The sequence below is a fragment of the Thunnus albacares genome, chromosome 4 (assembly GCF_914725855.1).
Source record: "Thunnus albacares chromosome 4, fThuAlb1.1, whole genome shotgun sequence".
Classification (NCBI taxonomy): domain Eukaryota; kingdom Metazoa; phylum Chordata; class Actinopteri; order Scombriformes; family Scombridae; genus Thunnus; species Thunnus albacares.
The window spans coordinates 21,150,744-21,165,666 of record NC_058109.1 but is presented as its reverse complement, the minus strand read 5'-3'; the positions used below and the strand labels follow the sequence as shown (position 1 = coordinate 21,165,666).

The 14,923-nt window shown below is 39.2% G+C and overlaps 1 protein-coding gene across 1 annotated transcript; it reads right to left on the bottom strand.

Annotated features, from left to right (window-relative positions):
* Positions 1 to 956: 956 nt before the first annotated feature.
* On the bottom strand, positions 957 to 11,131 carry gata2b (GATA binding protein 2b). Its single transcript, XM_044349284.1, has 6 exons — positions 10,884 to 11,131; positions 10,217 to 10,644; positions 9,023 to 9,616; positions 7,016 to 7,161; positions 4,118 to 4,243; positions 957 to 3,065 (listed from the first exon to the last, which is right to left on the bottom strand). Exons 2-6 carry the CDS (start codon positions 10,440 to 10,442, stop codon positions 2,781 to 2,783), a joined length of 1,377 nt encoding a protein of 458 aa, XP_044205219.1. The 5' UTR covers positions 10,443 to 10,644; positions 10,884 to 11,131; the 3' UTR covers positions 957 to 2,780.
* Between the last annotated feature and the right edge of the window lie 3,792 nt (positions 11,132 to 14,923).

Here is a 14,923-nt window from a genome sequence, read left to right as displayed (position 1 = left end):
CCAATAAACCTATTAACGTCTTTTTTAAGTTTAGTTTTGCTTTGTCTTTTCTGTTACTTATATATCGTGAGTTGTTAAAAAACAGCATGTTTTTGCGTGTTTTCTGCCCATTCACTAAATGCATATCATATAGTTTACAAAAATACCAGGCAGGCTTCCCCTGGTTTCCATGCACTTTGTCACGGTATTAAAATCAACATTCAGATTATTTAAACTTGCGAATAGTGAACACCTTTATCTTTGGTTTACATCAAAACTGCAGTTATTGTTTTGTGGTAATGCAGGTAAGACCTGACATGATTTAAAAGATTTTCTCACTGCACTACCATACAATAATTTTTTGATGTTGTAGATTGATTTTTATAACTTAGAGCTTTGACAGAAATCCAATATCAGCTGGGAAAGGAGATAAACACATGGTTGGCAGCGATGTACGACATATGTAATCTGTTACAAAAGGGTTTGAATATGACGACACACTGGTATGGTCTTTTAGGAAAAATCTTATGTCACTGTTACAATAGCATCATGTAACAAGCTGATACTACCAATTTCATAAGAGTATTACCCAATGAGCAGATGCAACTGGTTAAGTAACTGTGGGAACATATGGTTCAACCCGCTCAATTTCTGTCAACAGCACTAATCTCCGCTGCCTAATGAAGTGACCCTTTTATTAGAAAGTGGAAAACAAGTGTTAGAGGGGAAACCTGAAAACATTGATATTGTTCTGTTGAGATTTACTACAAAGGTTGTCCTGAAAGGAGAGGAGAGGAACGCCTCATTATGCAGCCGAGGAGATCGATGAGTGTGTGTGTTACAAAAGCTCCTCTGTGCCCTGGTTAGACAATAAAACTGATATTTTTTAGATATTAATGCCATGTTTAATCGTGTTTAATCAAAAATTACATGTGTAGAATATTACCAGATGAAAAATAAGTTGTCTCACTCATCTCTGCAGTTTTCTATGGTTTCTTTATTATCAACAGTATTCAATGGCCACCAGATTTTCAGCTTCTTGTTACAGGTAGCAAATAGTAAAAATGGGTTCTCTGACTCTGGTGGGATGGTAGAAGATTTGATGAAAAGCCATGTTATACAGGCTAATAGAAGGTTGTACTATACACAGCATTTATCATTCAGCTGCAAAGGTGTTCCTCACATGGTGACATTAGCATCACCCGTGGAGCAGGTGAAGGTGTAAAAATAACGTGGCTCATCCCCTAAAAAAACTCTAAAAGGATAGTATAACATTTTAGGAGATAAGCTTTAACACTTTTTTGTCACGGGTGAAATTAGAAGATTGATACCACTCTTATGTCTGTACAGTAAATATAAAGCTACCGCCAGCATTGGGTTAGCTTACCTTAGCAAAAACACTGGAAACAGAAGGAAACTGCTAGCCTGGCTCTGTCCAAAGGTAACAAAATCCACTGATCAACAACTCTTGTTTGTTTAATCCATACAAAAAACAAAGTGTAAAGCTGACATGTTGTGGCTTAACAGTCATGTGTCATATGCTGAACTATTTTTTGGCCTTTTGCAGAAACCTCCGGGACTCCAGGATGTTAGTTGAGTTAGGTTTGTCAGACTAGCCAGACTAGCTGTTTCAATTTGTCTCCAGTCTTTGTGCTAAGCTAAGCTAACCAGCTGCTGGCAAAGCTTCATATTTAGTCTACAGACATGTGAGTGGTATCAATTGTCTCATGTAACTCTTGGCAAGAAAATGAATAAATGTATTTCTTAAAATGTCAAACTATTTCTTTAATCTGTTGCTCCAGAGACAAACAGGGATGTAAAGGAGGCAGCAGTGTTTCTGATACACTGAAGATATTTAATTATATTAGTACAAAGAAACAAATAGATGCTACTGATGTTGTAGCTTGTATTGACTGAACCTGAAATAGTGCCTACGTGAAGAGAGCTATTTCTCTCTGTAAAATGTACACCTCTTGTGTTGTCAAATTCAACATACCTTGTCCCAGTATGGCACAATTAGCCAAATTAATTTTAAATATTGAATAGAAGGAGCAGATGTGATAATGAACTTGATCTCTTTATTTCTTACGAGTATAAATGTTGACCAGCTCAGAGAAAGCGCTTCAGCTAAAAATATATTAATAACTGGGATAACAGTATCCATATTATGATTCAGGTGATATAGGTAAAGAAAAAAAAGGCAGTGAAAATAAATTATCTGAATAACAATAATAACAATAATTATAATAACAAGAATTATAATAAACAGTGTCAAATTGGAATTCATAAACCTTTTTTTGTTTGCTTGTTTTCTTTTGTGAAAATTCCTTTAAAATCGTCCATGAGCAAAAAATCCAGCATTTTTCATTTAATGTTGTGAAGGGGATTGCTCTGTCTGGGACGTCCCCTTCAGTCTCACATATTTACAATATTCACAGTTGTTATAAACCTGTTCGGCACACACTGAACCACACTGCAGTCATGCCGTCAGTGTGGACTGTTGGAGTAAATCTGAGGTGCAATGACATTTTTTTGTGTTTACATGTGTGTGCCTTGCAGACAGGAGGCAGAATCTCTCTCTCTGTCTTCCTCCATCAAAATCGGTACCTATAGATAAGGAGTAAAAAGGTCCTTTCCTCCCACAACACATCTGTTCTCCAACAAACCATTGGCATAATCAATCAAGAGACAATCAAGATGAAGACACACAAACTGCATGTCTTAAACATCACAACACTGTCCTTTAGTGAGACCCTCATCCCCCTTCATATAACCATCTTATAGGTTCCCCAACTCCCCTCTCAACCCATAGCCGTCACCATGTTAGAGTGGTGCGGGTGGCCAAAGGATGGGTGTATCGGGGTGGGCGTGGGAAGCATGTGTCCAGCATGGCTGAAAGGTGGCAAGTGGCCCATGGACATGTGTCCGGCCAGGGAGGCAGCGCTAAAGGTAGAGCTCTTGTCGTGCATGCTTTTGGAATACTCCTCATAGCAGTCGCTGCCCCGCTTGGTCTTTTTGGATTTATTGGACATTTTCCGGTTGCGTGTCTGTATTCCCTCCTTTTTCATGGTCAGAGGCCGGTTCACCTGTATAGAGAGGGAGAAGTTAGGAGGTGAGTGATGTGTTTTAAGTTTGGAGAGAAAGTTCTGAGGTTCAAACCCAGAAATCTGGAACTTGTATGTAATCAAATACATTTTTCTACCTATAGGTTGTGTCATATCTAGATACTTTGATACGTCTTTAAAGGATGAAGCACACAATTTCCTATATTTTTGATATTGTCAACAAATCTAGGTGTTTGCCCACCTCTGAATATGTTCTGACTGCCCTACCCTGTCTGTGGCTCTCAGCTCCGAGCTCATTGCTTCCTACTGAATACCTAAAACTTTAAAAATGTTTCACAAATATGTTATCTCACTTTTTAAGAAGGCTAAATAATTTCCTGAAATAGCTGGGCACTGTAGTTTTTTAACCATCATTTCTAAAACAGGAGAAAATTGTGAATTTGTTTGGGACTATTTTCAGCAGCGGATTAACACACAATTAGTGCTCTAGGGAGTATTTACAGCAGCAGGACAGTGTTCGTAGGATCGACTCAAATAAACTACAATGCTGATGTTCATCATAACAAAGGAACATGAGCAATGCAACTGTGTGGCTGCTTGATGTGTTTTTAATAGTTTTTGGACAACAACACAGAAATATAAATTAGACTTTGGTCCCACAGGTAATACTTCAGTCATTATTGGTTTTGGTCTTTTCATGGGATATGTTGACATTAAGAAAAATATAGATTATCATCACACTCATCCTTTGAAAATACACATCTTTAGTGTCTATAGTCTTTTTGATGCCTCCAGTCTTAATGCTATTCATACGGAGACTGGACTTGTGGCAGTTCCACTCAACAACAGTCCCACCATTGTGACTCTCGAGGGGATTACGCCTACCATGGAAACAATAAAGCACAAAGAAAGAAAACAGCAACGTCTGAGAGTAAAACAACCCTCACTCTCTCTCTTCTCTCTGCCTCTCTTATCCCTCAACAATCAGTGTAACCTGCCTGCCTACTTCCCGTCTACTTGACCCTGCCAGCTTTGTACGGGCCCAACTTGGCGATCAGCAGTCAAAGACTTACGTTATGCAGTTTATAGTAGAGGCCGCAGGCGTTGCACACCGGGTCTCCATTTGCATTGCGCCTCCAGAGTGTGGTGGTGGTCGTCTGACAGTTAGCACAACAGGTGCCTGCTCGTCTGGCAGCAGACTGTGAAGAAAAATATCAATCGGACTTTGATTAGAGCTCAGTAGCAGCAAAGAACAGTACAGTTAATGAATATTTACATTCAAGACAATATATGAAATTAGCTCAACTTTCTATTCTATTGATTTAAACAGTTTCATGTTAATGAATCTACTGATTATTTTCTCAATTAATTCAATAATCGTTTGGTCTAAAAAGGCCCATCACAAGTTCCCAGTGCCATGGTGTCATTTTTAAATATCCTGTTTTGTCCAACCAAAACCCAAATATATTCAGTTTACTATCATAGAAGAGTGAGAAAACCAGAAAATATTCACATTTGAGAGGCTGGAACTAGTGAATCTTAGCCATTTCTACTTTAAAAATGACTTCCTCTATTACTCATTCATCACAATTGTTGCCAATTAATCCCCTGCTGACTGACAAATCGGTTAATCAACTAATCAGTTCAGCTTTAGGTGAAAGATTTGTAGACGTTCAATGATATGATGGGAGTTACTTCTGCAATATTCTGACATCAGATATTAAATTTAAATCTCTCACAGGGAACATTAATTTGATGCAGTACATTTATTATTTCAAATGCTCAGTTCACATATACAAAGCTCAACTAGTTTAATATGATGAGTGAAGAGTCCAGAGTGTCACATCAACCCTGATGGGTTCTTCACACCTGATTATTTCATGCTTTTAATTGAGTTAGACCTATTACCACAGAAAATTAAGACATTAATCTGCACCCTCACTCATAAATGTTGCAATAATTTAAAAATCTTTAAAAAAAACACACACACACACAAAATGGTTATCTTCAGTCATTATTTTCCCTAAAGTTCTTTTTTTTCTATGAATACAGTGAAAGTCAAGAAAACGGTGCCTAAGGTGCTTCCTTAACTTTCCCAATCCTCTATTTTAAACTCTTTTTTCACCTTGCCCTACTCTCTGTGTCATGGATGGAGAGTTTGACCACCAGAAAATGAGGTCTGAGCCTATAGTTAGTCAGGAGGCCGCAGGAGGAAACAGGCGCTGGCCCCGCTGCTTTATCTGGACCGGTCAGATATCCGGAGAGGAAACAACTGGAAGCCTGCTGCCACTGAACACAAGGCTCACTGGAGCACTGAGCCCCGGCCGAGCCATACGGAAACCAGGCCTGATATATGGCCGTATACGCTTTTATAGCTGAAAGACGCTGAAATAAATGCCCATATATTTTGTGTGAAACAGACAGTTTGCCTTTGTGCTCTACACGTCTGTATAGAGTCTCAACAGCCCGCATGTGTCGACGCAAACAGCCTCGAAATCTTTTTATTCGACACGGGTGAAAAAAACGATTTTGCCTTTTTTCATGGCTGACGCTACATGTTCGTATAACATCTTTCTTATTCAAATTGTCTTTATACTTTGACCTTTTTTCTCAACCTTCTTTCCTTCAAAGAAACGTGCGTTAACTTAAATTTGTTGTTTGATGACAGTTTAGAATAAAATACTTAATATACAGATTTTATAAGAATAATTGCTTGTATTTTTATTTTTATTCTTATTTTGCAGTCCTGTTACATTGGTCCAGAGTTCCTTCAGTATCAAACAATGTAACAAACCGTTTCCACATATCCTGGTTTAAAAATCTGGTAGACCTACACTGCAGTTTATTAGCTACTGCTGATTTAACGAGTCTGTTGACTCTACAAATACGGTCTTCATTTCACAGCTGCCTCCTGCAAACACAACTGCTGCAGAGAATTACATCAATACACTGAGGCTGCAAAGATATTTGCTTTTCTTTGAAAATATTACGAGCTATCAGTTATTATTATCAGTTAGTAGGAATGTTTTTTTTATGTCAGCTGTTATTTTAGCAGCCAAAGTTGCTGCTGCTGGGTCAAAATGATAATTCACTTAAATAATATTTAAAGTGCTTAGATTTAAAGTACTTATTCAACATCAGATTTCACCCTTTAAAAGTGCGACTCCCCTGACCAGGTATTGAATCTTTGAACAATGGCTTATGCAATTCTAAAGTGCTCAGTATGTGACATGAAGTTGGGGATGTGACTGCTGACCTTCTGCCCAGCAACACTGATGTCTAAAGCAATTCATGATGGGAAATATCTGACTTTAACCAAAGCCGATCTGACTCTCTGCAGTGAGACAGACTCTCCTTTGAAAACCATAAATCTCCACAAAATGTCAACTTTTCACGAGCTAAGAACAACAGCCCTGTTTTCAGCTTTGTCACGTTGCATTTTCAGATAATCCAATGGCTTTTTAATGGTTTATTCAGCTTTAGAAGAAGGGGAATTTTCTCAGGAACACTTAATCCTTTAGTTTATTTGAAAAATGCGTCAATTTTGTGCCCACCACACATGTCACAATAAAAAACATGCCTTTACTTTGCACCTTTTCCCCGCATATCTAAACAAAATAACTCAGTGCAACACATGGCAGCACTGCGAGCCATAGGGTGTCAGCGAGGCACTGTGTTGTTTTGAGGGATGGTGTGCTGGCCCCGCTATCAATGACAGTATCAGAAGTAGCAGTAATAATGATAACAGAAACAACACAGATAGTCCCACTCTGCTAACAGCCTGAGCTGAAGGAGCAAGAGGTGAGTGGGAAACACAATTCCTGGAAACTGATTGGGAAAATATAACTTTCCTGGAATTGTGCCTCCTCCCCGTCTCCCTCCACCTTACACTCATTTTATTTACTAACCCCCACCACAAACATACACACACACGCACATATGCATGCACGCATGCAGTGGTCAAGACTCACCAGTCTGCGTTTGGGTTTAATGAGCGGTCTGTTCTGGCCGTTCATCTTGTGGTAGAGCCCGCAGGCGTTGCACAGGTAGTGTCCGGTGCTGTCACGTCTCCACAGAGGTGTAGAGGTGGCTCCACAGTTTACACACTCGCGGCCCTCTGTAAGAAAACGCACATTTACATTTGTAAAATCAAACTTTATACTCAGCGGGGAAACAAAATGCTCCCACTTTTTAGATCTAACCGTTGAGCTCTTTCGCTTAATTTGTTCATTGTGTGTATGGTTGCCAAACTGTAAAGATATATTTTTATTAGCTTCACTGACCGTTCTGATTATGTTACTTGAATTAATTGTGTGTGTGTGTGTGTGTGTGTGTGGACAAATTAGATTTCAACAGGATTTTTTCTGGTTGAAATTCTTTGTGAGTTTTAGTTCAGCGATACACAAACAAGACCTTCATTTATAGACTAAAGAGCATATTATTTAACTTTTATACCCACTGACTCTAAGGTATGCATTATCAGAGGTACAAAAGCAGCTAAAAGTTAAAAGAAAAGTTTGTTTTTCCAGTACTTTCACACTCAATTTCTCACGCATCAATCCAACATCAGTTCTTCATTAAAAAAAAAAAAAAAAAAAAGCTAAAATTCAGGCCATTTAATTATTCTTTATAAAATGAACCAAGATATTTAACCTTCCAAAATCCTGAAGCAAACGACCACAATATTAAAAAAGTAATAATTTGGGTCATTTTAACTTTTAACTTAATGACATGAATCACTTTCATGTAACCTGCGATTCCATTAAAGTCATAAAAATACAGTATATGGCCAATAAACTTGTCAGCTCTTGTTTCATGAAACAAGTCAGTTACAGTGAGTTTAGGTCACCCTCCCGTTCATAAACTGGTTAAACACAACCAGGCTTGAAGCTGGGAGTCTCCTGCTCTGTAATCAAATAACAATCAGGACAATGTATTAATGTCTTATGTAACAGAGAGGCGACTCCCAGCCTAAATACTGAGGTTTGTGTGCCTGCGGATCTTCCTTTCACACCTCTGGGCTGGATCCAGTTCACCAGTCTGCTGCAGCCAGCTCAGGCATCATTACAGAGTCACGGTGAACAAAAGAGGATTATCAAAGTGGCTCTGTGTTGGAGAATAGTCGACTCTGAAACCATTTATATACATGTTTGTTTGTTTTTTAAACATCATTATTTTTTATCTGTTATTATTCTAACACAATTTGGAAAATGATATATTCATCTTGATGCTCAAATCATAGACTGCACATTGCAATAGCCTGGCTGCGTTTAAAGTCCTGCACAAAATAAATGAATCTGGTTATATTTGGAATATATTAAATTGATTTTACAGGCTTTATAATTTAAACAGTAAATGATATAATGTTGATATAACAGAAGTGTATCTTTCCTGACAGGCTGCATTTGTGAAAAACCGTTTCTCATCAAGAGTTTCTCATCAGTAAATGTTCTTTTAAATACTTTAAAATGTCTTTTTTAAATATAATTTAATTAGCTCATTAAGAATTGTGGGATGTTAATCCTATACTATATTTGCTTTATATACCCTAACATTAATAAACGACTTTAACTTTAAAAGGCAGTAGAGTCTATTTATTTATGTTTGTTTGTGATCATATGAAAAAAAGATATAAAAGGTGAAATAATCATTAATCATCTTATAGGATTATGGACAGATTAGTACATAAATTATAAATATAGTATAAGGAAAGCTGTAGTTCAATAAGCCTATCTTTGCACCACAGATAGACAAATATTACCTCCAATAGACTACAGTCAGCCATGGCATTTTAGAAATATATTAATTGCTTGACAGGAGCTATCTTTAGTTTTAATTTAATTTAATTTAATTTCCAATGACTCAAATCAAACTACAGAGATGAGATTAGGCCGGTATATAAACTCACTGACAGCCTTCTTCTTTTTTAAGATTATACTGCATACAGGACTATCTCCCGTGCTTCCAGGGGGACTCACCGGTGCAGGACCGTGTCTTGCCTTTGTTCTTGTGGCTGAAGCTGGATGAAGCTCCCAGCAGGCTGCCGGGGTGAAACAGACTGCCGCCGTACTCGTGGGCCGCTGGCAGAGAGTAGCTGGGATATGTCGGTATGGGGTGGTGGGTGGAGGGCGTCTGAGCGCTCATGGAGGCCAAGCTGCTCCTCAGTGGACTTGAACCCTCCATCTTCATCCCCTCCGGTAACGAACTGTGGTATTTGATAGATTCCTTCTCGTCCATTCTGGTGGCGGAGGACGAGGGAGACGCGGCCCCCGGGTCCGGCGATACGTCCTTTGGTGGTGTTGGGGGGAAAGGGTACAGATGGGGGCTGGAGTGGGACGGCGGCGTTAACGAGGATGCGGAGACCGTGTTTGAGTTGCTGCTGCACGGATAGACGGCGGAGAGGCCGCCGGGGGACGCGGAGCCCGGGTGGTGCAGGCTGGGCTTGCTGAAGGGGCTTACGGCCCAGGCGTTGTGGTGGTGAGCCGACAGGGCTGCTTTCCCACCGTCCAGCCATGAAATCCCCGGGCTGTGAATGAGATGAGGCCGGCAAACCTGAGTCCCCGTCAGACGAGCTGTGAAATAATCAAACAGCAGAACATGTATTACAGAAATGTTGACAGGCTGATTCAGCGTTTAATATAAGTGTGGTGTTTTCTGTTGCATGCAAGTTTTCAAGATATCAAGGTTAACTGTCCTGATTTAAATGTGCAAATACAGACTAAATTAATAAACAACACATAATTTACATCCCTATTCCCCGCACTTGAATGATCATATAAAAATTCAGATCTGATTTGCACAGTTACGTTATCAGTTTAATCTCAGGATATATTTTACTTTATAGAATTTGTGGGCAAATATAAAAAAAAAAATGTGACAACAATAAATAAGCTGTGCATGAAGGCAGGAAATGTGTTCACATTTTAAACCACATTTTAACGTTTCAAACAGCAGAAAACTGTTTGCATGTTTAATGTTCAATACTCAAAAAATGTGTAAAATTACCTCAGTGTTATCATAAAACAAACAACCACTAAACCACATTGGCGATTATATTTCAAAAAGAAAACAATTTTGCTTTACAAGTCGTACTTTTCATGCAAAAAAAGCCAACAATAAGTCACTATCTTCAGGACATTTGTTAAAGTTTGACCCTGCGTTTGGGATCTTACCGTGCGCTTGGCTGTAGGACACTCTGGCCCTGGCAGAGTTGTGGTAGTACGGGTTTCCTTGTGAGTCCAGGTGATTAAAGAAAACATCCACCTCATCCGGAGGCAGCAGCTGAGCCGTGGGCTCCATGTAGTTGTGCCCCAGGCCGGGATGGTGAGAGTCCGGGTGTTGTCCGTTCAGCACGGCGTGGTGATGCATCCATCGGGGCTGATCAGCCGCCACATCCATCTCTATAACTCTCTGTAGCGCGCTTTTTTTTTTTTTTGAAGAGTCGATCGATATCCAGGGAAAGGATACAGAAATATTTGTCCTTTTACGAGATCTTCACAGTGTCCATGTACAGCAGGAGACTAATGCTTTACGGGTTTTCTTCTTCTGACTTTAATTCCTCTCTTCTCCTGCACATCAAGTCGAGTTTGACACTGGAAACCTGCAACAAGCAAACATCACATGTTAATATTTTAAAAGCAAAGTTGTTGTGCAGGCTGGTGCAAACTGCTCCTGTGGTGCAAGGAGTGATGCAACTTTAAGATATTAAAAAAAAAAAAAATCATCCCCACCCACCATATTTACTACCACATCACTCTTCATACACCTCCGCAGGCCAGTACGGTTTTATCACTAATCTCAGAAGCATTACTTAGTGACAATAAAATAAACAATCCGTACCTCTGCCTGTGGTGTTATTTTATCCACAGTGTCCGCAGCTGGCTCACGCCTCTTTGGAAAAATGTGCTCCCCGTCTCTTTTTGGTGCCGCAGGTCCTCTCCAGTTTTTGGTTGGTGTTTGTCGGAGTAAACTCCGTCCGCTGGGACTTAAAGCAACACGTAACTGTGGCTGACAGCGCGGGGCCAGGCTTGTCAAGCTCAGGGGCGGAGTCTCCAATAAAGCTTTGACTCAGCCAATTGCGCACAACCTCCATAAAACCTCAGAGGCGGAACCCCCGACCAGAAAATCACAAAGATATCTATGCAAGATTCATATATCTACACTCATAGTCAGGCTTATTGGAGCCAGGCCTGTTCTGTAATTTATGGATGTTTAATCATCAGTGCAAAATCTACAGAAACATAACATCTATCTAAAATAAATAGGCTGTATAATAGCACATTTATAGATTATTTTTCCAAAACTTTCCTATAGAATATTATTCTCAGCTGTCACTTTATTTTCCATAATGGCCCTTGCTTGGCAGAAATGGACAAATAATGAATATCTGGTAAATGAATAAATAAATAAAAATAACGTTAAATAAAATTATTATAATTGTCACTGCATGTGCAACACACCAGCAGAAGTGGAGCAAAACTACAAAGTCTTTTAGTGTTATAATTGATGTTAACGCTTTAAAGAAACGTTGATTAGTGAAGTAAATGTGGAATAAAGTCTTCACGATGGGCAGCAATGTAACTCAAATTAAAGACCCAAATGTAATGGTTTTTAATTTTAATTTAATAGTTTTCTAATACGCAAACGGTTTGAAGAAATATTGAGTAAAGACAAATGCACTGATGATGTGATTTGCACAGGATGAATTATTATTTTGTATTCAGGTGAAGGAACAAGATGTTTTTACCGCACGTGCTTGTGTTCCATCTATATTTGTGTGAGATAATTAGTCTTTTTTCCCAATAAGTGGCCTGATTCCTGGTATGTTTGGACGTTAAATGGCTAAAAGTTCAGTCTCTCTCTTTCTCTCTCCCTCCTTGCGCATGATTGACAGACAATAATTGGAGAGGGAGCGCGTGCAGTCCCGACCGGCCAACCCTGCCGCCTGCTTGACGCCGTTTCCTGACGTCAGTGCATCTTAGTAAAGAAGAAGAAGAAGGAGGAGGAGGAGGAAGAGGAGGAGGAGGAGGAGGGGGGGGACAGATTCAGGACATGAACTTTGTCTAACACAGAGGGACCGGGAGAGGGAGACGGGGGTTGCCCGGAGTCTGCTTCAGTCCCAGCGGATGAACTCGAGGAAGGACACTGCAACTGATATTTACACTGTGGCAACATTAATAATACATCAAGTACGTCCTCCTGACCTATGCTGTGATTTCGAAGAATAAACATACAAGCAGTGGCAAACTGTAACCAAAGGTGGACTGAAGACACCGGATTATATAATATTAGATTAGATTAGATTAGATTAGATTAGATTAGATTAGATTAGATTAGATTAGATTAGATTAGAAAACTTAAATGGCGTCAACGAGAAAATTATTTTGCAAACACACCCAACTTAAGAAATGATGTTCACATTGCAGTGACCTAATCAAGAAAACTCTATGATGAAAATAGAAAGAAAAGAAAGAAAATTAGGATCTTGACTGAAACTTTTTTTTGTTCGACTTTGTAGCTCACATAAATATGAGTGTGATAAGTTTGGGAGTCCAACATGGCAGAACCAATATGTGATGTAGTTTAGTTTCTGTATATCTTGCTGCATTTTGCCAAAACCACTGACATGGCCAAAAAAAAAAAAGTCTGAACATTAAAATTTCTACAGGATGTTACGGCCTAAAAGTTATGATGACCAGCCGTTTTGCACGTCATATACAAAGACTTTAACGCGGGACTACGAAACAACAATCTGACTGTTCCTCACTTATTCTCTGTAATCACAACTTCAAGCTAAACCTGCAAGACGCGTGAGTCCCTGCGTGTGTTTTAAACGTGGGAAATCTTGTGTTTCTGCTCTGCAGGTGGGAGATCCACGCAGCTCACATGCAGGTGAGGCCTGACCTGTCAAACATACCAGTGATTAGCCATCGCCCCTTTTCTCCTCTGCTTATGATTTCCGCTCTGTAGCACCGTGTAGGAAGGAAAATCATTAAGAGGCGCTCTTTCATGTGACAGACGCAGGACTGAAGTGATTTTTAGATAATAAAAAAATGTAAACTTTTTACAACTTTGTTTTGCAACCATCTCATGACATATCCTCCTATTTGTTGTTTTTTCTTAACATACAGCAGCATCTCAAATATATACTTTCAATACACGAAGGGAAAGGCGATTTTAAGTGATTATATCTGGATAAATCTGTTCTTTTTTAAAAACCAGAGTATAGGCCTACAATATGAAGAACCGTCTGTCATTATTTATACCGAGACAACAATCCTTATCAAGCAGCACTGAGAGGAAACACACCACATAAACTGAAGAAAGCAGAACATACCGGAGGGCCAAGTGTGGCAGTATTAGAGCTCATCAGCATGATAATGTGGAAATACACATGCTTTGAGTGTGAGCCCTTTTGATCTGGTCTGGCGATAAAACCTTATCGGCGGCGAACATCCACTTCCATTTTAGGATTTGACATTAATTCAATCCGCCCTTCTTTTTTTTTTTTTACTGCTCTTTTTCTCACAAGAGCTCAGGAGAAAGAGAGAGGTCGCAGCACTGAGAATCTCATTAGGACTGCCATTGAAAAAGGAAGTGGTTTTACCTCATAATAAAAATAAATAGGAAATGAAACGTCACTATAAATACTCAAAAATCACAAAAGCTACTGCAGATGTTAATTATTGTTATTAATTTTATTTAAAATCCCAATTACCCTAAGTCTTTTATCATCACCATCAGTATTATTAGACTTTATTATTTATTTTATTTTATTTTATTTTTTTTTAAATAGTAGGCTAGTCTTATATTTGTTTATCTGTTTTTAACCCTCACGTGGCCATGATGTAGCGAAATAATTATGATCTGCACTAATAGAGCTCGTTACATTGACGTGTGTGTGTCTCCCAGACTGAAAGACAGAGAGGTAGCTGGTGATCCTCGGGTCCCACTGATTATAACCCATCCCGGGGTAATTTTTCATCGGTGCCGGGCTAATCTTTGTTCTTTGTGAAGATAATAAATAGCCTAATCGTTATCAGCGAGCTGCTGGAGGTGTCGGAGAGAATGGGGCTGATCGGCCCGGGAAATAGGCTCCAAAGTGCCGCGGAATAAATGGCATTTCTTATCTCTCCCTCCCAGATTATCGCCGCCTTTTCAAAACCCAACAAATACATCTAATGCAGGGGGATGCATCATTTACTGGTCCAGATCTGTGTGAATGATTGATAGATAGATAGATAAATGGAGAGTAGGGGGAGAGGGGAGGGGGGGTGTTAGCTGTTATTTACAAGTTTAATGTTCTGCATGTGCAAAGTCTTTATTCTGTGTGTTTAGACTGCATAAGCACAGCTCGTTTTTCCATTATTTTTTTCAGGTTATCTGCGGGAGCCATCTGAGGTTCCGGTGCTTTGTTGTGGTATCACGCATCTTATTTCTTTCATGTCGGATTTTACTGGATAAGAGTTAAACAGACTCAGCCGCTTCCACCCAGGGACAGAAATGTATTTGAATAATGTTTTTTTCATGTGTTGGAAATTTTGCAAACAGAAAACGCGAGCAATTATTAAGCCACAGGCCACGTTAGATTTACTTGATACTTGAAAGTCATATAGGCCAAGTAGTGTGGAATTAAAATTTTAAATTCTTTTTATCGTCTAAATCAGCACTTTGTTTGGTTGTTTGGTTGCCATCTTGAATCAAGGTGAACCTTTGATTAATAAAACAGTAAAGATGATTTTGATCAGGCCACCAACGTCTAATAAGACTAACGCCTTATTATAAGCTTCCTTATGATTATTATTATAAGCCTATTTTTTTTTTTCAAACTAAAATTTCCTTTAAACATCTGTAAACAAATTTCACTGAAGGAAAATGGA